This window comes from Podarcis pityusensis (assembly GCF_964106645.2).
Source record: "Podarcis pityusensis genome assembly, chromosome: 12".
Lineage (NCBI taxonomy): Eukaryota > Metazoa > Chordata > Lepidosauria > Squamata > Lacertidae > Podarcis > Podarcis pityusensis.
In genome coordinates, this window is record NC_138037.1 from 39906207 (window position 1) to 39933567 (window position 27361).

Genomic DNA, 27361 nt, shown 5'->3' on the forward strand with positions numbered 1-27361 from the left:
TGCTTTGGAATAGACATATTACAGCAGAGCTTTTCAAACTGTGTGTCACAACACGTTAGTGTGTTGGATGCAGTATGTAGGTATGTCACACGAACACTCCCTGTGCTCTTCCCAGGGCTGGAAAAGGGTTAGTTTAATCTCCGCTTTGCTTTTGCACGTCTAAAAAGCATGTCACCAACATGAAAAGTTTGGAAAGCTCTGTCTTACAGGATTGCACTGTTAGTATGAATTGTTTCTATACACATTTATTCCGATCCACAGCATTTGTTTTCAAGGCAAGTAATGTGTTTTCAAACCCCTTCTGTGACATTGAGGGTCCCGCCAGGTGTCCAAATAGAGGAGCATCACAGATGATGTGGACCGAGTTGGCATATCCTCTGTGTTGATTAATGGGCAATAGGCAATTCACAGCCCAACTCACATTGAGTTCCTTGGTGCCTACTGCGCAGATAACTGAACTCTTGCAGTCACAGTGTTTTACACATTGTTGTAACTTGATATGATTCATGATGATACTCTCATTAGTAGCTTTATATTTGTGGGGTTATCTGTATAGCAGCAACTATCGTCTTTCTGAGAGCAGGATCATTCTCTAGAACAGGTTGTAGGTGTGTGTCATGCTGTGTCACAGTACGTTCAGATGATCCCAGCATTTTATCGAATATAGGTCAAACTCTGCTCTAATTTACACAAGGATAAACCCAGGGATACTCTACTGAAGCTATGGCAACTGCATTGAATGGAGGGCAGTATAAATGATACCTCAGCTGGCCATTGTGTAAAATGAAATAAAAAAATCTTAGTTTAAATCAGCACAATTAGAAATCTGAAAGCTGGAAAACAATTGAATGCTGAATTCTGGCCCTCATGGATTGCCTGTACTAAGATAATAGCTACAGGAGAAGAAAATGACATTACAGAAACACTGGTGATCAGCTGTATACTTAAATACGATTCCATACAGATGAACTGTTGGTCCACTTCCCAGGATTCATGAGGATCAGTGAATACATATGTGGACACAGAAGTGATTTCTGAGTTGATGGTGGTTTGGAGGAGCCAATAAGGATGGGGGGGGGGATGTCCAAAATTTGGAGGATCTATAAGGATTAGTACACAATGGGAATATTAGAAAGCACTGGATCTGTGACTTTTATTATTCAGTCATGGGGGACAGATGTGGCCTGTGATTTAGCGGTGGTGGTGTGTTGAGGCACCTCGCAAAACAATTATGTATTTTCAAGACAATTCATTTCACTAGATCAAACTTTTGTGTGCAAGACCAAGTAGACCTTCTCTCTCTCTCCCCTTCCCTCTGCCTCCCCTTCTCCTCTCCCTCCCACACCCAAATCCACCCGCACTCTCTTTCTCCCGACTGCTGCAGCACCCCTCTTTCTTCCCATTGCTCACTCCATTTCCCTATTCCCAGTCCCCATATTGCTCCCCCTTCCCTTCTACCCTTACAGTCTAACCACTATACCACAGTGTCTCTCTCTGTTGAATTAGGGTTGGTGCCTTCTATGAAAATTAATTCAATTTTAAAATGGAAAGGAAGCAAAACCAAAACAAACAAAACGAAACAAATAAACAGCCATCTGGGGCTTAGACTGCCAAAGTGGTGAAACTTGAAATAGCAGTGGTTCAGTGTCCAGAAGTCAAAGTGCTGTCTGCATTGTTTAATATTGTCTCATCTTTGTTCTTCAGAAAAATTCAAAGGAAGAGGGAGAGCAGGATCACATTTTGATTCAGCCCGCAGACGGAGTAGAGCAGTCCTTTATCACATCTCTGGACACCTACAAAGAAGAGAAAAGAACAAATTAAAAATTAATAATGTAGGTGTAGAGCACTAAGCTTCTTTTTGTGTGGTTATTTGTACAGTGAATTTTCTTCTAACTCCGAAGAGTTTCTCTAATGGGTACTACTAATCATTTGTAATTTTATTTGTAGTACGTTCTTGCTCTCAAGTTTCTTTTCAATAATGCAATATGGAAGGTCAATATATAAAGCAAAAAACTATGCCAGTATAATATTTTTATAGAGAATGAATTGAGCTATATTACAAGACAAGGGTAGAACACAATAGAGGCTGGCTGGGACCTTGGCTTTTCATATAGGTGACACATAAGCTTGCAGATCAATGCCATTCATTTTCACAGCTGCAAGCTTCTTTATGTTTTCTTTTCTTTAGCAAAGTTCTTAAAACTGATTCTAATGTAGTAGATAAGGAATTTCCCTGCTGGATGCACACAATCTCCAAGCTTCTCTGGAGTTTGAGCCAATTCAGAATACCCTAATCCCTTGTGTTAGGAATTTGATTGTTTTCCTTCTCCTAGAAATGTTGTAGTGTTGTTGAAACTCCTTTGGACTTCCTTAGTATTCTGCAAAAGTTTTACCTAAGGAGGAACTTCCATATTAAGTAGGGACAGCCTAGGGATGTGTAGAACTCACATAGATAATGTAACCTCCGGTAATGTCAGAGGCGTGCTCTCATATGAATGGTACAATTTCATATACAGTGGGTTCAGAGCCCCTCTCTGAGAGCCAAACTAGATGCGATACTAATGGTGTTCCCACTATTAACAGGACTGAAATTGCTGTACCAACCCCTTACCTGAATGAGACTCTGAAATGAATTTCCCAAGGGGGGGGGGCAAATATGTGACCTGGGGTGAGGTGACCAATCATGGGGGAGTGGACCAGGCCAGTTTTAGGGCTACTCCAACCCCTCCTTTTCTTATGTGGTTGGGTGGAGGCAAACAAGTAGAAGCTGATCACCTTGGGTGGTATTTAGTGCAGGCAGCTGAGCAAATTAAGATGAAATCCTATGCCACCCTGAGGCATTATAGGGTTGTGGGTTCATGGGAGCAATCAACTATAGCCCCAGACTAGGGGGAAGTGGTTTCTGGGTGCCTACAGGGATGGGCCGGGACATTTGGGTGAATGCTTTTCTGTACATGTTTGGTCCTCACTCCTCAAGGCTCATCTAGCAAGAAGGAGGGATGAAGTACCTTTAATGTACCTTTAATGAAGTACCTTTTAGAAGACATCTGAAGGCAGCCCTGTTTAGCGAAGCTTTTAATGTTTAACAGACTATTGTATTTTAATATTTTGTTGTACCCCAGCCACTCTGGGTGGGGTATAAATAAAAATTATTATTATTATTATTATTATTATTATTATTATTATCATCACTGAATGGCATGCTCAGGGGATGATAAGAGGGGTGCTCTCCTCTAAGCAATGAATGAACTCCCTTGCCCTCACTTATTAATTGGCTCTTGCTTTGCAGATCATCTCGTGTTATAATTGAATAATATACTGACTCTTGAGTCCTCTTCACAGGTGTTGGGGCAAATGCATTGTTAGCAACTGAAGAGCAGATTTGATCCTTTCCTCTATCAATGTCCTAATAAAAAAATGCCCCCCACCTGTGCCTACTACTAGGCTTGGAAGGAAAGGTCCCCTTGGTACCAGTAGAGGTTACCACTCCCATGGAATGTGGGGTGGGATTTTAATTTGGACTACAGTGAGGGAGGAAAGAGTTAAACCTGCTAACGGGCTGTTTGTTTATTTTATTTTATTTTTAAAAGCATAGACATGATGGCTAACAATGCATTTAGCATCATATACAGTTTGGCTCTGAAAAGGGACATAAGATACTCTTGCAGCATTCAACATTTCACTTGCTTTTCTCCCATTTCTTATGCCTGTGTGCTATGGAAAGATACAGTGTCATACTACACACCCTTCCTCCCAAATGCTGGGCTGCTCATCATCTTGGTAATTGATACTTGTGGAGGTTGCCTTCTTCCCACCCACCTCCTTCTTTAACTGTTGAGCTACACGCGCAAAATATTTTTCACCATGCATGTCAGTTTGGAAAGATACACATTCCCTGAACCAGGGCAGCAGCGTTTAGAACTGGAATGTTTTAGCACAGTTGCTCATATTTCCATTGCAAGTTTAAAGCATGAGGTATTTTTAGTAATTCATTACTTTCAGTCTCCCTTTAATTGGCAGCAAGACTTTGAATCAAATCATTGCTGTTGTAAATAAAACCTAGAAGCTGAGGAGATTTCTCCCTGGATTTGAAATGGATGTGTGTAGCTTGGTAGAATACATAAATCGATCTTCTTGTGCTTTAATTGGAATCATAGTCTCTGCTAAGGCTTCCATGATGCACATCTCTAAGTAACCACAGCTGACAAGTAAGCCTACAAAATACACTTGCTGTTTTTGTAGGCTGGTTTCTTTTGACACCAGACCTTTGGACTAATGCTTCTACAAGATGCCCTAATGCAATCTCAGCTACAAGTGGATACAATTTTAATTGTGTGCATTGATTAACACATTACTTTGGTCTTGCGTCCCCACTTTTTGCTTGTCCTGTACTTGTGTTTTGCTTGTTTTAATCCACATCAAGCTGGGAAGGACATTTTGGCAACCAGGAAGCCAAAGACATGAGTTCATGTCTTTAAAATGTTTTTTTAAAAGCTTGCATGACTGAGAAGTTGAAATATACCGGATGCTCTGGTCAGTTTCTTGCCACTCTGTTGCTCCTTGATAAAAATCCTGCTATAACACACAAAGTGGCCAAATTTTGTGCAGCAGCTATCAAAATATGACATATAATAGTTAGCACCCGTTATATATTAGTATAATATAGAATATATTGACCAATGGACACTTCTAGGTCAGAAGGTTTTCCACTCTGACAGATAAATGATCACCCATAACTGCTTTTTAATGTATATGTGATTTTATTTCATTTTATCTTGTTTTTAGCTTCCACAAAATTTTAATTGGTGTTTTGCTCTTAATACTGGTCATTGAACGTAATAAAATGACTTGTAGTAAATTTCTCAAATGGAGAGTATATTGAGCCCGGAGCTTGTTGGAGGTTGTATTTTGTTGTTCTCTGAATTTTAATTTTTAATTATGGTGAGATGATCCTGGGAAAGAAAGGCTTGATATTTAATATGTAAATATTAAGTGTATTTAATATTTTCTGATGAAAATAATAATATAATGTAAACATATGCTTAATCCACCCCTTGGAATTTATGAGATGAGCAGAACAATTCACCCTGAGATCAGAAAGCAGCAGGGCAAGGCAGAGAGTTTTAGATTCACTGCCACATCTGAAACTCTGTTAAACATGCACCAGCCAGGATGGGAGGTGTGATGGTGGGCTTTTATTTTTATTTTTTGCTATGCCAGCTCCAGGCTGGTGTCACTGAGGAGCCCTTTAGGGAATTCACAGGGCTTTAGATTCAGAAGTCTCAAAGCCACCTGCCTCCAGACAACCTATTTCTGGGCTTTCTGGGCTCTACATCAGCATGCCACTCCCACAGGACGCACCATCCCCATCCTTGTTCTTTTTATTATAGAATCATAGAATTGTAGAGTTGGAAGGGACCTTTAGGGTTTACTAGTCCAACCCCCCTGCAAAGCATCCATGGCTACTCAAACTCTGCTTAAAAACCTCCAAGGAAGAAAAGAGTCCGCTACCTTCTAAGGGAATCTGTTCCACTTTTGAACAGCTTGTACCATCGGAAAGTTCTTCCTGATGTTTAGTCCGAGTCTCCTTTCTTGTAACTTGAATCTGTTGGTTCGGGTTCTAAGCTCCAGAACAGGAGAAATCAGGCTTGCTCTATCTTCCATGTGACAGCCCTTTAGATATTTGAAGATGGCTATCATATCTCCTCTTACCCAGGCCAAACATACCCAGCTCCCTCAACCATTCCTCATAAGGCTTGGTTTTCTAACTTACCACCTACTTGGGCAAAGCTTGGGACTTTACTAAACTTTACTTAACTTTGGTTAGATTGTGTTCATACTTAGCAAAGTACTCTGACATCAGTGCCTACAGTTGAAACAACAACACACAAAACGATTTACCCTTTTTTGCAGCTACAACAATAAAGAGACAGAAAGTATGGCTTTAGTGTTGAATTGCCAAGCATTATTTTTTAATGCCCGAGGTGGGCAAGTCAGCCAAGAATTATTACATGAACAGTCAGTTTAAAAGGTCAAGAGTTCTGTAATGGATGCTTCAGAAATGGCTGTAGCTAAACTGAAAATGCCAGCTTATGCTGGTAACAGCACCTCTCAGGAGCAGCACCATGCATTTTCTCTGGATTTATAATGCAACAGCCGCTCTCTTGAGCACTTTTGGCCTCTTTACTGAGTTAGCATCGAGGATTTTCCCTTTCCATTTCTGGCAGAAAGTGTTTCCATTCTCCTCCCTTACAGTTAAAATAACCCTGCAGTACATTAATGTGAAGTGCGATTATGCTGAGCCCATGGAAGGAGGATTAAAGGAACAATATTGGCAAATTTAGCTTTGGTGGGCAATGTGTGGGTGGGGGAGGGCAGCTTTTACAAAGTTGTAAGACTACCAAAAAGTTTTCCATTAGTTGTCAAATAAGAACTGATGCATTGTATATTGATTCTCTTTCTCTCTTTCCCTTCCAGAATGTTTTTGTAGATAAACCAGCATTTCCAGAATACAAAGTTTCAGATGCAAAAAAGTCGAAATTCATACTTTTGCATTTTAGCACTTTCAAAGCTGGCTGGGACTGGCTTATTTTATTGGCGACGTTTTATGTTGCCGTGACTGTACCTTACAATGTTTGCTTTATTGGCAACGATGATCTATCTACAACCCGAAGCACAACTGTCAGTGACATTGCAGTGGAAATTCTTTTTATCATAGGTAAGACACACCTCTTCTCTTTCTGCTTTGCTCATTTCGTGGCTCTGAAAATAACTATAGGTTTTTGACAAGAAGAAATAATGCTGCATTCAAATATCTGTATTTACCGTATTTTTCGCTCTATAAGACGCACCAGACCACAAGATGCACCTAGTTTTTGGAGGAGGAAAACAAGAAAAAAAATATTCTGAATCTCAGAAGCCAGAATAGCAAGAGGGATTGCTGCGTAGTGAAAGCAGCGATCCCTCTTGCTGTTCTGGCTTCTGAGATAGTTGTGCAGCCTGCATTCGCCCCATAAGACGCACACACATCTCCCCTTACTTTTTAGGAGGGAAAAAGTGAGTCTTATAGAGCAAAAAATACAGTATTTTCTGGCATGGCTGACCATACTGTTAGGCAGAGCAAAACAGACCGTCTGAGACAGCATATTTTGTTGTGCCATCAAAGGGAAGCAGTTAGTGATTTAGGCTGTAATCCTGTGTACACTAACCTAGCAGAAAGCTACACTAAATTCAGTAGGACTTAACGGCTAAGTAGAAGTGAATGGAATTGATCCGTTGATGAAAATAAGAATAATAAATTGTGGCAGGGGAAGGGGGAGTGAAGGTGTCACTTGGATTTCCATCTTTAGTCATCAATATATATTGGACTGTTTCTGTTTTTCTGGACAGCTCATTACAAAGTACAGATGATAGATGCCTGTCAAATTAACTGGCATCACTAACTGACTGACAAGGCATTTAAGCTGGTGTACTTGCATTTTAAGCCATCCCTTCCCTAGTCAGAGCATATGCAGAGCACCTTTCCCTCTGATTAATTTCAGAGAAGCCTCACATATTTGGGAAGTCAAGCTTTAAGTGTATGGCTTCAGGGAAATCCCGAATCTCCATTTGAAAGTTATCCATTGCATTGACTTTAGTTACAAAATGATCAGGGTCCATGACTATGAAAGGGGTCTGTGAATCATGGTATCAGTTTGATGTTTGTATATCAAGGCAAACTTGCACAAGTGTCAGACGGTAGTCATGGAAACCCTTACTCTATGATCAGAGCCACAAGTGGATTAAACTCACTTGAAGCTGTCTTTGGTCCATCTGGCTCAACATGATTTACACAGACTGGCAGCAGCTCCCCAGGATTCAATCAGAAGTCTTTCCCAGTCTAACCTGGAAATTGAACCAGTGACTTTTTTGAATGCAAACAAATGCTCTACCACTGACTTTCCTTGACAACAGTCCTTCCAAGTGGTGATTTCTATGAGCTTCATGAATGAACATGTATTTGAGTCTTGAGTTACCCCACATCCAAGCTCTGCATTCTTGCCATTATGCTGCATAGCTTATCTGATTTATTTAACGTTATAGTTCTAGCTGCTTTTACTAGGGAGTAAGAATTTTACTCAGGGACGCGGGTGGCGCTGTGGGTAAAACCTCAGTGCCTAGGGCTTGCTGATCGCATGGTCGGCGGTTCAAATCCCCGCGGCGGGGTGAGCTCCTGTCTTTCAGTCCCAGCTCCTGCCCACCTAGCAGTTCAAAAGCACCCCTAAGTGCAAGTAGATAAATAGGTACCGCTTTATAGCAGGAAGGTAAATGGCGTTTCCGTGTGCTGCGCTGGTGCTGGCTCACCAGAGTAGCTTCGTCACGCTGGCCACGTGACCCGGAAGTGTCTCCGGACAGCGCTGGCCCCCGGCCTCTTAAGTGAGATGGGCACACAACCCTAGAGTCGGACACGACTGGCCCATACGGGCAGGGATACCTTTTACCTTTAAGAATTTTACTAGGGAGTAAGAATTTTACTAGGGAGTGACTCGGATGGCGCTGTGGGTTAAACCACAGAGCCTAGGACTTGCTGATCAGAATCCCCACGACGGGATGAGCTCCCGTTGCTCGGTCCCTGCTCCTACCAACATAGCAGTTCGAAAGCACGTCAAAGTGCAAGTAGATAAATAGGTACTGCTCCAGCGGGAAGGTAAACGGCGTTTCTGTGTGCTGCTCTGGTTCGCTATAAGCGGCTTAGTCCTGCTGGCCACATGACCCGGAAGCTGTAGGCCGTTTACCTCGGCCAATAAAGCGAGATGAGCGCCGCAACCCCAGAGTCAGTCATGACTGGACCTAATGGTCAGGGGTCCCTTTACCTTTAAGAATAGTTCGTTCTCCTACATTCTCCTACCGAGGCTGAGGGTAGAATTCGGAATTCTGATGACTAGGTTTTACTTAAAAAAAAAAAAAAAAAAAAAGCACCTCACATTTCCTATCAACACCTGAGATGAACTGAGAGACTTAGCTGCATTATTCACAAATTCATCCATTAAATCCATCATTGACTAATGCCTTAGAATTTGCCTTCTTTCACCAACCACAGATGCTATCCATCTAATATATTATTCTCCAGTACACATAACTTGTACAGGGTGTAGAAAGATGTATTCTTCCCTGTACAACACCAGGCTGGGCTGCTGTGCATACAATTTACTAGGGTAGTTGCTATTGCTATGCAAATAGAGAATAACAATGAAGGATAATGAAGTTAAGCCTATGCTGATGTAACATTTCACTATGTCTTAACTAGAGTTAAAATTGGGAGGGTTCTTTGAAATTAATGTCATGCCTGGTTTGACCCTGGGACCTTCTTCATTAAAAACCGATGCTCTACCACTTAGATACCCCCCCCCCCAATTTTGGTGTGTATTTGTTTTGTGCCTTTCTCTCCTCCCAGTAACTCAGAGCAGCTACCAATAGCATTTGGAGAAATGTTTCTTTGAGTGGAAGGCTCAAAGTCTAATACACACACTATTGATCTGATGTATCATTAAGGCGGTTTCTTCATAAAGGATGCTTCAGTCCCAGGAATGCTAGTGGAATTTATTTTAGAGTATTTTTTTTTAATAATTTTTTATTAGTTTTATAAATAAGTGCAATTAAACGTATACAAAGTCCGTTACATGGCTTACGCAAATCATATCCACTCCACCAATCATAAGTGTTATACAAAGTTTTTACAAATCATAGATATAATACAGAGTTATTTTAGGCTCTGCAGAGCCTTGAGCTTCCCTCCACTCCTTTGGTAAGTATCGAATAAGTTTTACAGTCACGTATTTTATCTCTTTTACCTAATAATCATTTGCTGTTAGAGTTATTCCAACCCTGCCAGTGTTGTCTGAAAATTGGTTCCCATATACTTCAAAAATTTGTTCCAATTGTCATGAAATTTCTGTTCGTCTTGATCTCTTAGTCTTCCTGTTATTCTAGCGAGCTCGGCATAGTTTATCACTTTAACCTGCCAATCATTTATATTAGGTATAGCCTCCGTTTTCCAGTTTTGTGCTAACATAATTCTTGCGGCTGTTGTGGCATATAGAAATAAGATCTTATCTTCTTTTCTGATTTCTTTACCCGTCATTCCTAGCAGGAAAGCTTCGGGCTTTTTGGGAAAGGTATATTTAAGGATTTTTTTCAGTTCATTATAGATCGACTCCCAAAAGCCTTTCACTTTGCTGCATAACCACCACATATGGTAGAAGTCGCCTTCTACCTCTCCGCATTTCCAGCATCTTTTATTTTTCAACCTATACATCTTGGCCAGCTTCACTGGCGTGTGGTACCGCCTATAGATCATTTCCCACAGATTTTCTTTTAATGCCGTACACGCCATGAACTTCATGTTAGTATTCCACAATTCCAGCCACCTCTCAAAGTTGATGTTATAACCAATATCTATCGCCCATTTAATCATGGCCTCCTTCACCTCCTCGTCTTTTGTGTGCCACTCCAGTAGAATATCATATATTCTAGACAGTATTTTATTCTTACCTTCTATCACTTCCACATTAAATTTGGATTTTTTATCTTCAAATCCTGATTTCTTTTTATCTTCCTTTAGCAAGTCATTTACCTGGTGGTATTGCAACCACCCCGTAAACGAGTTTTTTATCTCTTCAGTTTTCTGTGTAAGTTCTTCATAGGTAGCATTCTTCCCTTCCATATTATTATTTTTAACAGTTAGTACCTCTATTGGTGAAATCCACCAAGGGGTCTTCCTTTCCAATAGGTTTTTATTTCTTTCCCATGCTTGGAGTAATGGTCCTCTAAAAATATGGTTTAGAAAGCCTCTGTGTACTTTCACCTTTTCGTACCACAGGTACGAGTGCCACCCGTACCTGTTATCAAAGCCCTCCAAGTCCAAGATATCCCTATTCTCCAATCTTATCCAATCTTTCAGCCACAGTATACACGCCGCTTCATAATATATACTTAAATCCGGTAGGGAGAAGCCCCCTCTTTCTTTTTTATCTACCAGTATTTTCATTTTATTCGCGGTCTTTTTCCCTGCCAGATATACCTCGCCAAGGCTCTTTGCCATTCTTTACACTGCTTTAACCCTTTAAGCACAGGGATGGTTTGAAATAAGAATAGCATTCTGGGGAGGACATTCATTTTAATAACCACTATCCTCCCCAAGAAGGATAGTTTCATTCTCTCCCAGATTTCTAAATCTTTCTTAATATCCTTCCAAGTAGTCTCATAGTTATCCTTGTATAAGTTAATGTTTTTAGCTGTAATCCACACTCCAAGGTACTTCACCTTCTTTGCTATCATAATTCCCGTCTTTCATTCTAGATCTACAGTATCTTCTTTGGTTAAATTTATGGTTAGCATTTTGGTCTTATTCTTATTAACTTTAAGGCCTGACACAGCACCGAACTCTTCAAAAAATTTTAGGGCTTCTTTTACGCTGTGTTTTGGATCTTCTAGTGTTAATACGATATCATCCGCATAAGCTTTGATTTTGTGTTCCTTAGTTCCTACCTTGACTTCTTTAACTTCTGTTGTTTCCCTCAGTTTCTTAGTAAATACTTCCAATACTGTTATAAACAACAAAGGAGACAAGGGGCATCCTTGTCTAGTCCCTTTGGATATGTCAAAAAATTCTGATGTAGTATTATTTATTACCAGCTTTGCTTTTTGCTCATAATAGATAGCTTCAATGCCTTTTCTAAATCTATCTCCCATCCCCATCATTTTCAAATTTTCTGTCAAAAAGCGCCAAGAGACATTATCGAATGCCTTTTCGGCATCAATAAATATCAGTGCCGCCTGTTTATCTATTCTACTTTCCAAGTATTCAATGATGTCAGTTACATGTCTTACGTTATCCTTCAATTGTCTCCCTGGAAGGAAGCCCGTTTGGTCTTTATGTATTCTACTATTTAATACCTTTTTTAATTTTTCTGCCATTACATCCGCAAACAATTTATAGTCGTTATTTAATAGCGAAATCGGCCTGTAATTCTTCACTTCTAAGGTGTCTGCATCTTTTTTAAGAATTAATGTAATATAGGCTTCCTTCCATGTGTTTGGAATCCTTCCTTCATTTATGGTATTGTTCATGACTTCACATAGAGTTGGACATAGTTGGTCGCTTAATACTTTATAATATTTGGCCGGTAAACCATCCGGCCCTGGCGCTTTTCCAATTTTCATTTTATTTATTGCCTTCCTTATCTCATTTTCTGTAATCAGCTGATTTAATAGCTCTTTTTCTTCCGTTGCAATCTGTTGTAGATGGTGTTTTTCCAAATAGCGTTCTATTTCATAGTCTGTTTCCTTTCCTCTTTTATATAAGTCCTTATAGTACTTCTGAAATATCCTTTTTATTTCTTTTGGTTCTTCCACTATCCTTTCTCCAGATCCTTTCTTCCACTATCCTTATCTTGCAGATCGTATTTTGTTTTTTCCTTTCTCTTAATTGCCACGCCAAATATTTCCCTATTTTATTCGCTGATTCAAAGCTCTTTTGTTTCATCATTTTAATTCTCCCCTCAATCTCCTGATTTACTATCATGGTAAATTGAGCTTGTAGTATCTTTATATTTTGTTTTATTGTCTCCTCTCCTGGTTTAAGAATTAATTTTCTTTCATTTTCCATAAGCTGTGTTAGGATCTCTTCTTTCTTTTTCTCTTTTTCTTTTCTTAGGTGACTATTTTTCTGGATTAAGAAACCCCTCATGACAGCTTTTCCTGCATCCCAAACCATTTCTATAGCTGTCCCTTTGTTTAAGTTCCACTTGAAGTACTCTTCAATTGTTTCTTTTGCCTTGCTTACAATCTTTTGGTCATTGAATAAATATTCATTCATTCTCCATCTGAACGCTCTAACATCTTTTCCCTTTATCTCTATGAGTACTGGATTGTGGTCAGACACAGTTTGTGGGAGAATTTCAGATTTAATTAAACTCTGCGTCAATTCCTTCGAGATCCAGATACTGTCTATTCTCCCCCAACTCTTATTTGGGTTTGAGAAAAATGTATACTGTTTTGTAGTGGGGTTTTTAGAGTATTTTAGAGTATTTTAAGGGCAATATGCTATTGTGCAGAGCAGCTATGAACAAACAACAAAGATGGGAGTCACCGTAATTTTTAACTGAAGCCACAGAGAGAAAGAATAAGAAATTACTGGCTGAGATATACAGACCCACCACTGATTTCTTCTGCCACATGGCGGGGCAATTTAACACCACCCGCTTTCATTATTTCATCCATGCACAAATTTCATGGCGTTTATGACAAGGACATAAAGAAATGGACATTCTTCATCTCAGCTCTTTCTGTCTGTGATACTATTGCATCTCATGCCTGCCTTGTATCTGTGTGAATATTTTTGAATGGTGGTATGTCAGAAATTTCATTGCCTTGTCAGGCCCTGTAGACGAGAAAGTCTGAGGCCTGCAGGTAAGCAATTACGATGGCCACTCTGTAAAGCCAGAGTCAGCAGAGAGGGAGACTGTACAGAAGAGATGCACAGGCAGAGGTTTTTTAAATCATTCAACATCTGTGCATGGCCTAGTTGACAGATGCCAGTGTTTTAACTTTGGTAGCTTGGTACATGTACATTTATAATGCAAAATAGGCTTATAGAATCAAAGAATCATAGAACTGTAGAGTTGGAAGGAACCATGAAGATAATCTTGCCCAACCTTCTGCAACTGTGCTATCCCTGATCTTACCACCCTCCAGATCAGCATGTTTTCATTAGGCAATTTGAGATGTATCTCACAATGACAGTCTTATGGAATGTTAAAAAATTATTTCAGATCTGCCAGAATTTAACATGGGAACTTTTAAACTTTGGGAAGGCATTCACAAGTCACTTAATGTGAGGCGGAGTTTTAGAAAATGCAGATGGGTGGATTGACTTAAAACAACCCCCAGTTTTCCAGCCTGATACATGCACTGATAGGAAACATGATATGTTAAAAATTACCTATGAATGTGAAACTGATTTTGTAGTTGTTTTTCTTTATCTGCATGTGTTGCTTACCTTGTGGAAGGGCTTTAGATTCCACTCCTCCCATCTGCATAATCATAGCTGAAGAATGGGGAAACATTCCTTAAAAAAATAAAAAAGAGGGCTGTCCAAAAAGGATAGCCATTTTGGACACCATATTGACCCAACTTTACTGGAGCAACTTCTTTGAGGTCAAGGGTTTCAGCGTGAATCCACATCACAGGAGTATTTAAAAAGCTCAGAATCGTTGTAGATTTAAAAGCAGAAGTTCAAAAGCTTTTGTTTCTGATGTTTTTGATCTGTTTTATATTTGTTTTATGGTTCTCTTTTGTAGGCTCTCTTTTGGAAATCTAGATTAATAAAATTATTGGGGTTTGTTTGTTTTTTTAAAAAAAGAATTGTTGTAGATTGAAAGCCTTAGTAAGTAGGAAGAAAGCAGAAACAATGAAAGTGTTTATAATCCCTTATAATTTCTATGAATGTTCCCTTCTTCCGTGTTTCAGATTACATGGATGTTTATTCAGGAGCATAAGTGCAGAAACACAGCCTATTCAGGAACATAATGACTTCAGGAACACAATGACTTCAGGAACATAATTATCACAATAGTGGGCAATCAAATGTGGACTTTGAAGTAGGAATACACACACACACAGAGCGCCATTTTGAAACAGGGAAGTGGGGACCATAGAATCATAGCATTGTAGAGTTTGGAAGGACCTTGAGGCTCATCTAGTCCAATCCCTTGCAGGAATTGCAGCTAAAGAATCCCTGGCCACCCAAGCGCTGTTTAAAAACCTCCAATGAAGAGGGGGTGTCTACCACCATCCGAGGTAGTCCATTCCACTGCCAGACTCAGTGTCAGAAAGTTCTTCCTAATGTTCAGTTGGAATCTCCTTTCTTGTAAATTTGAATCCAGAAGAAAATAAGTTAGCTCCATCTTCATGAGACAACCCTCCAGACATTTGAAGATGGCTACCATAGCTTCTCTCAGACTTCTGTTCTTCAGGCTAAACATGCCCAACTCCCTCAACTGTTCCTCATAAGGAAGGCTTGGTTTCCAGACCCGTGATCATCTTGGTCACCCTCCTCTGCCTACATTCCAGCTTGTCAATATCCTCCTTAAACTGTGGTGCCCAGAACTGGACACAGTAATCCAGATGGGATTTGACCAAGGCAGAATAGAATTGTACTATTACTTCCCTTGATCTGGACATTACTGTTGATGCAACCAAGAAATGCATTAGCTTTTTTGCTGCAACATAACACAGTTCACTCGTGTTGAGATTGTGGTCTACTAAGACCCCTAGATCCTTTTCACGTGTACTGTTGTCAAATCAGGTGAACCCTACCAAAATTGATTTTGTTAGTTTCAGCCCAGTTCTGCAAGGTCATCTTGAATCCTGATTCTATCTTCTGAAGTATTAGCTACTCTTCCTAGTGTGGTACCATCTGCAAATTTGATGAGCATCCTATCAATTCCTTAATCTGAGTCATTTATAGGTCCTAACCATGCAGGCAAAATAACTTATAGTTAGTAGAGCATGAGACTTTTTATCTCAGGGTCTTTCCGCAGGGAGTTGGACTACATGACCCTTGTGGTCCCTTCCAACTCTATGATTCTATGTCTACTTAGAAGTAAGGTCTATGGAAATCAATGAGGTTTACTCCCAAGTAAGTGAAGTTATAATCACATTCTATATACGTTTTGAAACAGGTCAATAATAATAAATTACTTTTTGTGACTCTTAGTTGGCTTTTACATTTAGAAAACTGAATCATGGTAGCTCAATAAGTAGATAGCTATCTTCTAATCTCTTGTTTAGGTCTGTTGTCATGTTTTCCATTACTAGAATAGACCAAAGTGGCTATTTATCTATTTCTTCTCAGCAGGAATGGTCGGCTTTCTCCCTTTCCTTGTAATGAATGAGTGCTCCTGATTTGTAGGTTTAATCTGATTGATAAACCAGGCTTTGAATGTTGCCCCAATTTTATTTCTAAACAGGCTGGAATACTGTACTTTAATTAAGAACTAAACTTGAAAATTATTAGGGGTGCTTTTTTCTTTTTCTTTTTTTACTGTGGAAATTTTATGGGAAAATCTGTCAAAGTCACCACATCTTAAGCGTCTGAAAAATAAAACAAAACAAATAGCAATGAGACCAATTAAATAAATGTGCAGCTTTTAGAAGGTCGGGAAGTAAAGCCTAATTAATCTTCTCTGGATGTGACTTTTGTAGAATAATGACTATTCAGTGACAGCAAGAAAGAAATGTAGGGGGGAAAGCCATTGCTGAAGAAAAGTTCAAAATTTGCCAGAATTGCCTGATTGAGTAAAAAAGTCAAAGGGGTGAAGAACAATATGCCCAGTGAAAATGTTCCAGTGCTTTGATTGCTTTTCATCAGAAACTCTTTAGTGGCAACACTCTGCAGGCATAATAGTTGGCCGCAAAAGGAACTAGGATCTTATGTATATTTATAAGCAAATCAGGAAGTAGGGCTGAGAAAAAGCAATTATGAAACCTGACATGCTTGTCACAAGCCATATTAGCGTTAGATGCTGTATGTGCACATTCAAGGATGATATTTGCACACCTCTGAGCACAGAAGCTAAAACAGCCCGTCTATCTCCAGCTTAATGACCTAGGCAGAACCTTCAGTCGCATCCAGGGATGGCATAGCAGGACTTCCTTGAAGACCTTGGTGTGCAAATTGGAGTCTGGCACCACGAGCGTGCCTCACTGGAGCAAATTCTTTCCCCTGCTGATATTAGAGAGTTATATGGTCCCCAGTTTATAATCTAGATTATATTAAGAACCCAAAGTGGAAACGATTAGCGTTATTTTACTTTAGAAAGTTTGTGGGGGGATTTGTCAAAGTCATCTCAACATTGTCAGTCCTATCATGTCTGTTCCCAGGGATGCCAACTTGACTAAAATGTTTTTCTTGGTGTGGGGGATGGGGGCGGTAAGCCCCAACCCACACAATCAATCACATGACATGGTGCACACACCCCATTTGAATGGCAGTGCCCATCAATTTCAGGGAGGGCTGGCCCACTCAAATATTTTATTGGGAGGGCCAAAGGGACCTTAGCCCCTAGGAGTTGGCTCCTATGTCTGTTCCTTTCACCTGCTTTAGTCCCTATTGAGATGGGGAGATTGATGCCTGAATGTTTCAGCAAAACTTTTTCAAAGCACTGCCCCTAGTGGTGGCCCCTCTTTATTCCTATTATCAGTAGGCTATATAGAAAAATGCTGCTGACAGTATCTTCACTAGAGGGGGAGGAGTGTAAAAAATGTGTGGCCCAAAGGGAAAAGTGTCTCTTTAAAAAAGATGGAACTGAGCATGCTCTAGGCCTGTGCTTTTTGGAAATGTTTCCAAGGTGGATATCAGACTGAGAACTATGTAAAAAGAAACCCAGAAATAAACCATTTATTGTTTCATCTTACTGGTGTAGTCTGAACACTATAGGGGAACTTAAACTTGGGCTCCATTTCAGGCAGCAAAATGTCTTGGGCCAGCACTGCATCTACATGTCATTCTAAATTATGATTAACAAGAAGGTTTTTCCCCGATCCATAAGATTGGACCCTGCTATTCCTAATTCCTCTTTTGACCTTGTTTTTACCTTTTTGATAACGTTGCTTTACTGTTTTTATTAAAACCTTTTACTGCCTTTTGTGTTATTTTTGTAGCCCGCCTATTATTGTTTTTTTTAAATAAAAATAAAAATAAAGCAGTTTAAAAAATGCTTTTAAATTAAACAAACAAGGGGAATAATGGGAAATCTAGCAGACAGGAAGAGGGAATTGAGAATATGTAAATATCCTAAAGGCTGGCTGTATTTTGTGTTTTTTATATTGTAATTTATGTTGTGAACTGCCCTGAGATCTACAGATGAAGGGAATAATAATAATAATAATAATAATAATAATAATAATAATAATATAATGGTAATTTGTGAGGAATTGTGCTACATAGGCTGGACATGTCTTGACATTGTCTTGCGAAGCCCTTCCTTTTTTCCTTTTCTCTCAGGGAAAAGAGAGAGAGAGGCCATGTGCCACTTTAGAGCTGAAGTGTAAAATAGTGCAAAACCTGGTAGCTTGTCTGTCATATTGAGTCACTTGTGCCTTCACAAAAAGAAAAAAGAAAAAGTTATAGACAGCAACTGTAAGATGGCAGTGGAATATTTTCCCTGTTGTGGCTTGGAAGCCTTTACAACTTTACTGAAGGGGCTACAAAAAAACTGTTAATGGTGTGGCCCAGAGGTCAGCATTTTTTTTCAGCAGGGGGCCGGTCCACTGTCCCTCAGATCTTGTGGGGAGCCAGACTATATTTTTTGGGGGGAAATGAACGAATTCCTATGCCCCACAAATAAGCCAGAGATGCATTTTAAATAAAAGCACACATTGTACTCATGTAAAAACACCAGGCAGGTCCCACAAATAACCCAGAGAGGCATTTTAAATAAAAGGGCACATTCTACTCATGTAAAAACACACTGTTTCCTGGACCATCCGCGGGCTGGATTTAGAAGGCGATTGGGCCGGATCCGGCCCCCGGGCCTTAGTTTGCCTACCCATGGTGTGGCCTGTCGCTACACTGCAACATGATATATACAAGAAGACAAAGGACCATTTCAAAACATTTCCTCCTCTTTGCTGCCCTCTCTCCTCTTTTACATATATTTCAGAGCTAGGTGATTACTAACATTTGAAAAGGTTCCGGGGATAATTAACCCCTGCCTTGTGCCAGTTTTAACACTACACTGAACCGTTGTTAGAGTTAAATGGTTCGCTGGATTAATGAATGCACCAAGAAGAATACATTTCTAGTGTAAAGTACAAGCTCTAAGCATCAATCAATACTATGCACCCTTACCAGGGATTCCCACCGAACTTACTTTTGAGTAGATGAGCAGAGGTTTATTTTAAATTCATTGGATCTACTTCTCAGTCGACTCACATAAGAACATACTGCACATTGAAGACATTTTCATGTTAAAAAATGGCTAAAGCATGGTTCATCTTTTTATAGTAATTTTTTTTAAAAAATGCCTACAGACAATAGGTCCTTGTGGTCCTCCAGATGTATGGTTTCTGTTCACAAGCGATATAGACTGTGATGTACCCAGAAGCCAAGCTATAGCTCTTGATAGTTGCTTGTCACTACCAGGTGTTATGTACTGAAGTTCTCACCCTGGGCCAGCAGGGGGATACTGTAGATAGTTTTCACTCAGGTCCACATATGCAAATAAGGGATCGAAAGTGACGTTCAGTGATTGGATAGTTAGAGAAAATGGTTACTGTTGCGTTGTTCTGGAGCTCTATATAAGCAGGCTGGCTGAACCCTTCAGTTCAGTTCTGTTCTGGCCTGTGAATAAACAAGAGCTGTTTGAAGAATCGCTGTGTCGTCTGATATGTTCACCCACAACTTAACACCAGGGACTTCACACTGCCCTGTGGAGTTTCCTGTCTGCAGAGCTCCTGCTGCACATCCAGGGGATTCATAGTGCCAAATGGCTCTAGATCAGCGGTATTTCAGTTAAGGCAAAAATGGCAATGTGTGTGAAGTTTCAGCCAACTTCAGCATGACAACATTTTTCTCATGGTTTCTTTTCAGAGGCCATACATTGCAGTCTCTTTCTCACAAACACACTTTTTGCAAAATAATTTTAAAAAAAAAATTAAACTCTCTTGCATTCTGAGTTATCTCAGGAAAAGGCAACCGCTGCCCAGCCTGGTCCATTGGTGCTATTACTGGGAGGGGGGGGGGATGGTGCAAATTGAATTGCAGAGATGCAATTTCTGATTGAGGTGACATGAATTGAAATGGTCAGATACAAGCAAAGCATTATATAAACTCTGTGCAAGTTTTTGATAGAGGGAAAATAAAATAATGCTAGGACCTGCAGCTTCTAGCAAAATTCTTTTGACGTTCTGTAGATGTTAGAGCAATGTTCTCCTTGACACCAGTAGGAGCTATATGCCTGAGGGCAATATATGGTCCTCATCTTCTGGAACATGATAATAATTGAGACAACTGCCAGAATCTGAACTTTTGTTTGGATTTTAACATGCCACATCAAAAGCATTTCTCATGGCAATAGGCAACGCAGCCATAAACTGTAATACAGAAAAACATAAACTGTGCAAGTCACCACGCTGCAATTCTTAGCTTTGATTTGTTCCCACCATCTCTCACCATTCAGTTACTTTCAGCTGACTCAGCTTTTCCATTCTGAGCAAATCTTCACTGTGTTGTGTGGAGTGGCCTGCTAAACATCTGAAAAATATTTGCCAAAAGTGTTTCCCTCCCAGGCTTTTATTGTGAGATAAATAAAGAGCATTGCTTTTTTTTTTTTTTTTTTTGTCCTTTACTTATCATTTAAAGGAAAAAAAATAGCAGCCTCTGACAACTTGTTTCTTTCTCAAGCAGATATTATTTTAAATTTCCGAACAACGTACGTCAGCAAGTCTGGCCAAGTAATATTTGAAGCGAGATCTATTTGTATCCACTATGTGACTACCTGGTTCATCATTGATTTAATTGCTGCCCTTCCTTTTGACCTGCTTTATGCTTTTAATGTCAATGTGGTGAGTATGGCCTTTCTATCCCATTTTATCTCTGCTGTTCTCAAGTGTCCCTTTTGTGAATGAAAATATTGCTCTTTGCAGGCAAAAGAAAAGCACAGGGCCAGTGTGTGTGTACTGTACCCTCGAGTGCAGCTTTTTATCTCTTCCAAGTACATGAAGTGTTTTGTCTTGAAGTGCTGAAGAAGCAGTTGTGGAAAAAATGTAGCAGTTAAAGCAAAACCTTAGGTATCAAACTAAAGGGAATCCTCTGGACCTATAAAGTCTGATGTACTTCATGCACATGTAGTCTTTTTTCCTTTTTTCTTTTTTTAAGGTTCTCCATGTTCAGCGGGACGCGGGTGGCACTGTGGGTTAAACCACAGAGCCTATTACTTGCTGATCAGAAGGTTGGGGGTTCGAATCCCCGCGACGGGGTGAGCTCCCGTTGCTCAGTCCCAGCTCCTGCCCACCTAGCAGTTCGAAAGCACATCAAGTGCAAGTAGATAAATAGGTACCGCTCCGGCGGGAAGGTAAACGGTGTTTCCGTGCACTGCTCTGGTTTGCAATAAGCGGCTTAGTCATGCTGGCCACATGACCCGGAAGCTGTACACCGGTTCCCTCGGTCAGTAAAGCAAGATGAGTGCCACAACCCCAGAGTCGGTCACGACTGGACCTGTTGGTCAGGGGTCCCTTTACCTTACTATGTTCAGAGAAACCCTTCCAAAACACAAATGTCTAAGGGGAATTTGGGCCAATCTTCTACACCCACACAGATGTGGAATCTGTGGTCCCCTAACTCTGATCTACAACTTCCTTCATCCTTCCTGCTGGTAGAAGCTGGAGTTCAAGTACATTGAAGATGGGGAGGGGTGTCACAGGTCCTGCCCTGCCCTGAGTTATGTAAGCCAAGTAGAAATACTGAGGGGGGGGGGGATATTGCTTTTTAAAAATACCGTATTTTTCCATGTATAACACACCACCATGTATAAGACTCAAATTCTTTTGGGGACTCAAATTTAAGAAAATGGGGGGAGATGACCCAGAGTTGTTGAGCTCTTTTTTGGGGGGGATGCCGAAAATAACTAACCAGATTTAAAAACGCTGACCACTAACAATTGCTCGCATCTCTGAGCAGCAGCCGGAAATCAAACGCCCAATTGCCGCAGTGACAGCCAATCCACAGCAGACGTTAATTCAGCAACCTATCACCCAACCAATTTGTGCAGCAGCAGAAAATCCAAAGCAGAACTTTTAGCAGCCAACTCTCACATACCAAATCACCACTGACAAGCTCCTGCTCGCAGTGGCAACCAATCACCCATCACCCACATTCACTATCCGTGTATAAGACGAGGCACGTTTTTAACATTATTTTACGGTAAAAAAAACCCCTCGTCTTATACACAGAAAAGTACAGTAGTTGAAAATGCTTATGAGATCAAGTGTGCTACCCATTATTTTGGGGGTAATGGAATTACTGGAACATATTCATGGCAACTAACTTAAGAATTAATAATTTTAATTATACACACAAACATACAGAGTTAACTTTCTTGTATTAGTTATCCCCACCCCAAGAGATGTTGGGAAGTTGATGTAAGCTTGTGAAGGCTCCAAGGTTCATCAGCATTTTGGGGGGTGGGGTGGGACTTTGGGGTGGGAGAGTCAGTTCAGTCAAAACCCATTAAGCCACAATCTTGATATGCATCTGAACATTCACTAGTCTGTACAAAAAAACCCATTCAGGAAGAAGAAGAAGAAGAGTTTGGATTTGATATCCCGCCTTTCACTCCCTTTAAGGAGTCTCAAAGCGGCTAACATTCTCCTTTCCCTTCCTCCCCCACAACAAACACTCTGTGAGGTGAGTGGGGCTGAGAGACTTCAGGGAAGTGTGACTGGCCCAAGGTCACCCAGCAGCTGCATGTGGAGGAGCGGAGACGCGAACCCGGTTCCCCAGATTACGAGACTACCGCTCTTAACCACTACACCACACTGGAAGTTATTTACCCACACTAATTTTTAAACATTTTCATATTTTGCCTCTAACACGCCCCCCAATTAATTTAGGCTGTAATGTACATTGACTTTTTAATAATATGCTATGTTTTACTGAAAAGCAGGATACTTGCATAGTTCCTACGTGATGTTGACTCAGTTCTGCAAACCAGTAGATTAGGGGGAATTCAAGTTTTTCTTCTTTAATGCCTTAATACTCTCCTGTCTCTAAAGATCTTTATGCACAATGCAATGACGTTGATTTACTCAGAAAATTATTCTGCCTTAGGCGGCCATGAATGTCCTGCACATGCATTAAGAGTTTCATAAATCCAGATTTTACTTTGGGGGGGGGGGGAAATTATTTGGAGATACAGATGAAAGCCTTGTGAATTGTTGGATTGTTATTTAATTGACAGTCTTATATGTAAAGGAGTCAGCAAATGCTGATAGAGACTTCTTTATTTTTAATTATGATTGTGACGTGAAGGATTTCTAAGCATCTAACCGAATACTTCCTTAGCAATAATTAGCACAGGGGATGTACTTTCATTTGGTGGTTTTTTTAGAGCAGAGGCTGGAGAAGACTGTACAGCCTTCTGACAGCATGCAGTTAGGATGAAGTCTGAAATTTCAAAAGCATTGAGATACCTAAGAGCACACAAGGTCTGCTTACTTTGGTATAGTGGCTAAACTGATCTCTACCCATGGAGAGGTCAGCACTCCTTCTCTCTTACAAGGCTAGGTAGCTATAAATTCTTCCTTTTAGATTCTGCTTTCCGTGAGTTCAAAAGCACGCAAGTTCTGATCACAAGAAGAGCTAGGATCATTTTATATAATTAGTACATTGTGCAGTAAAACTTTTTTTGTGGGTATCTAGGGTGAAGCTGGAAATTCTCTAGTGGAGCAGTGGAAAACCTCAACCCAGGCAGCCCTGTATCGGGAAGTTTTTTATGCTTGGTGTTTTGCTGTGGTTTTTTAATATTTTGTTGGAAGCCACCCAAAGTGGTTGGGACAACCCAATCAGATGGGTGAGAGATAAGTAATAAGTTGTTGTTGGGTGAGGTATAATCCCTGTTCTGGGCCCAATAAGCACAGGATGCCTTTGCCCAGCGGCACTGTGGCCCATAGATAGATACTGGGCAAGTATCACTTGCCATGCCTTCTCCAGCCACTTTTTTAGTTTTAGCGTTGTGGTTTTTAGCAGTGCAGATTCTTTCAGTTGCTAGGAAAAGCTTAACCTTACTAGTCTAAATCAGTTAGCTATAAAGTGAAATTCGGGCTGGCTTTGCATAGGTGAGTAATCAAATTTAGCTAGGCACAGAGTAGGAGTGCTGACTCCTCATTTTGTCTTTCTAAGTTGTGAAAATACTGTATCTTCTGTATATGAATTTCAGATCTTACAGTGACAAACCGAACACTGCTAAAGGGGGAAAAAACATTTGGAATGAGTAATGAGAAATAATTACACATGATTTATTACACTCATTTGCAAACCTATTATTATCACATAATTTAAAAAATTGGAGATTTAGTTTAATCCATCATAGAAAAATGTAATGTGAGCTCAAGTATATATAACTGATATAACTTCCCTTTAAAGGAGGCCCCTCCTTTCCGATAACTGTCTTCTCAGTGGCCGTTTTGCCTTGTACCTGGATTTAGTCTTCCCTCCCCAAACTTTTCCCTTTTGTAGTATGTTTTTTACATTACTGACCTGAAAGTAAAGCCCATTGAAGCCAGTGAGACTTAATGTATGATAGCGTTACGCAACACCCCAATTTCTGATTGCGAGAAATTCCAGGGGCTCCAGACAGGCTTACCCAGGGTCTGTATTTCCTTTTGGGGATGAAGTACAGCAGAGACTGTGGTGTCTTTATGATCATAGAATCATAGAATTATGGAGTTGGAAAGGACCACAAGTTTTATCTAGTCCAGCTCCCTGCAATGCAGGAATCGTTTTGCCCAATGTGGGGCTCGAACCCATGACCCTAAGATTAAGAGTCTCCTGCTCTACTGACTGAGCTACCTTTTAAAGTTGATACATGGCTTATTTACACATATGTACAACCTGGGCCTTTTGAGTTATGGTGCTGGAGGAGACTCTTGAGAGTCCCATGGACTGCAAGAAGATGAAACCTATCCATTCTTAAGGAAATAAGCCCTGAGTGCTCACTGGAAGGACAGATCCTGAAGCTTGAGGCTCCAATACTTTGGCCACCTCATGAGAAGAGAAGACTCCCTGGAAAAGACCCTGAAGCTGGGAAAGATGGAGGGCACAAGGAGAAGGGGATGACAGAGGACGAGATGGTTGGATAGTGTTTTCTAGCTCTAGCTTCTCTCAGCTGTGGCTTTATCTTCAAACTAACTTGGAGCTGAGGGAGGGGCCCCAACCACAGAGTTCCTTTGATGCTTTGTCATTTTAATGGCTTTGTCACCTCGTGCAGAAAGCTTAGCCTAGCCTAAGTAGTGCCCAACACTTGACTTAATTAAAGGATTAGCTGGGTCTACCACAACTTAATACCACAACTTAATACACACAGTTTGGGCTTAATACACGCTGGCTTAATGCATATGGGTCTGTCATCCAGTCTTAACACTCCAAGCACTGATGAAATTCTAACACCTAATGGACTCAGGAATTTAGGGTGTCTAGCACCCACAAACTCATAACACTAATATGCATAGGTTTACACTGCTAGGATGTAAGCCTGAGGGCAAAATTTAGGTTCCTATTATTATTATCATTATATAACTAGAAGCATTTCAGGTTTTCCATACCTGACTATGTAACTCACCTTCATGCATTCACTAGGGATGTGCATGGGCACCAAGGTCCATCTTGTATGTGCAACTGTGCATTTTTTAAAATTCTGATCTGTTTCTGAGTCACTCTGTTCTCCCACACTTCGGTCTGTTCCAAGGTTTTCTGTCTAAAATGGAGCTCTGTGTTCCTCATTCACTATAATGGGAAACCAAAAATGGCTGTAATATTTTCCCCTTTTGTCCAATGTAGGTAAATTAACAGGCACATAAGCCTCTCCAGAGTGGATTTAGCCTGCCAAATTGCAGACAAATAGGTCCAGGGGCTTTTTGTGGGGAAGGAAGGGGGATTCACTTTCTAGAGGTGTTGGAGTGGTGTACATTCTTGCTTATACATTACAAAAACCAGTAGACTGGCCTTTCCTTTCTGGTGCTTGTGTCCTGCAATAGGCTCACAAAATGAGGCTAACAAAAATGTTGAGTTCTGAAGAGCTCTGGGATTTGTTTTCGTTTGGTTAAAACACAGTGGCATAGGGTTTTTTTTAAAAAAAATTAAACGGAACATTTAACTTTTGAAGAAACCTTATGCTGCTTAAAAAAATAAAGAAAAGAAAATCCACCTAGAACTCTTTAAGGCTCTGCATGTAATATTTTGGATAGCCTCACATCTTGCAAAGTACATGGGCCTAGTAGAAAAGAGAGAGATATAGAAAAAATATAGAGTTGTAAGGTCAGAAAAGTATAGAAATGAGACAGTAACCTGAAGCACTTTCCTGTATGGAAAGACGGCTGAATATTACTTTCCCTTCTCACCCTTTCAGGTGTCCATCGTTCACCTTCTCAAGACTGTACGATTGCTGCGTCTTTTACGTCTTCTTCAGAAGTTGGATCGCTATTCCCAGCACAGCACTATCGTTCTGACACTTCTTATGTCTATGTTTGCGTTGTTAGCTCATTGGATGGCTTGCATTTGGTATGTCATTGGAAAGAAGGAGATGGAAAAAAAACCATTCACTTGGGACATAGGTACATGCTTTATTTCCCCTCACAGACTGAAAAGTTATACTTTAACATCGAAATGTTGCAACTTAAGGGGAGGAGGGCACAAAAATTGATTTGGTATGATGTAAACTTCTGGCTTCTACGATCTTCTTTTTAACCCATTGGACTACAGAGTGAGGGCAGGAAAATGTTGCCTCACTCTGAATTAGTTTCATGCAACATTTCCCAAAACCAAATGAGAGTGATGGCAATACTTACTGCCTCACCCTAGTGTATTGTGTGTGTTATTGATTGATTGATTGATTGATTGATTGATTAAAATAAAGGTTTTGAGTATAAAATAACGACACTGACATCAGCCAACCACCAGTAAGACTACAAAAACTTGAAGATCATTTGTAATTTAAATATATTGTATATGTTTAAACTGAATTTATTAAGGACATATTCTTTTCTTATAAGGAGATTTATAAGAACTGTGGCACAGTCTTCTCAAATTTGAGAAGTTTTCAGCCCCATTGTTTTCCCTTTAAACCATTTCTCAGAGCTTCTCATCAGGTTAATTCTTCCTCTGGCAATGAGAACTTAACTCCATTGACCAAGGACTCTGTGCACTACCTCTAGGAACTTAAAAAAAGCAACAGCATTTTAACCAAATGTGCAGGATTGGTGACCAGTAAAAAAGAAAAGAAAAAAGGAATCTCCTGAAAATCCATGCATTTCAGTTCTTTGCTTGCAAAAGTATAGCTACTGGTTTTATATATACAGTATATATCTCTCTCTAGACTCGTACTTCCTTTGGAGAAAATGAAATTAATTTTGAGTTGACAGTGCTTTTGGTTACCTGATTCTTTAATATTTTCAACACCAATTTTAGGTCCTGATTTTCTATGGATTTAGGGCGGATCATAATAATATTTAAAAATTCTTTATAGTTTAGAGAGGTCTATTATGAAAGAGATTCCCTCTGAGTTCTTAGACGTATATGTAAGTGCTATTTAGAACTGTGCAGACA

General features: G+C 40.1%; 1 protein-coding gene and 1 long non-coding RNA gene across 3 annotated transcripts in view; one reads left to right on the forward strand and one right to left on the reverse strand.

Moving 5' to 3' along the window:
- Nucleotides 1-27361, forward strand: part of KCNH8 (potassium voltage-gated channel subfamily H member 8) — a 176380-nt gene that overhangs the window by 86395 nt on the left and 62624 nt on the right. For both annotated transcript variants that reach the window (XM_080974610.1, XM_080974611.1), the window contains exons 4-7: nt 1705-1832; nt 6478-6718; nt 20450-20607; nt 26166-26370. In XM_080974610.1, coding sequence (XP_080830736.1) covers nt 1705-1832; nt 6478-6718; nt 20450-20607; nt 26166-26370 — 732 coding nt within the window. The remainder of the gene's footprint in view (nt 1-1704; nt 1833-6477; nt 6719-20449; nt 20608-26165; nt 26371-27361) is intronic.
- Nucleotides 133-26275, reverse strand: LOC308459570. The gene is made up of 3 exons (XR_013978166.1): nt 26158-26275; nt 25380-25543; nt 133-1793 (listed from the first exon to the last, which is right to left on the reverse strand). It is a non-coding gene; the product is annotated as an uncharacterized lncRNA (long non-coding RNA).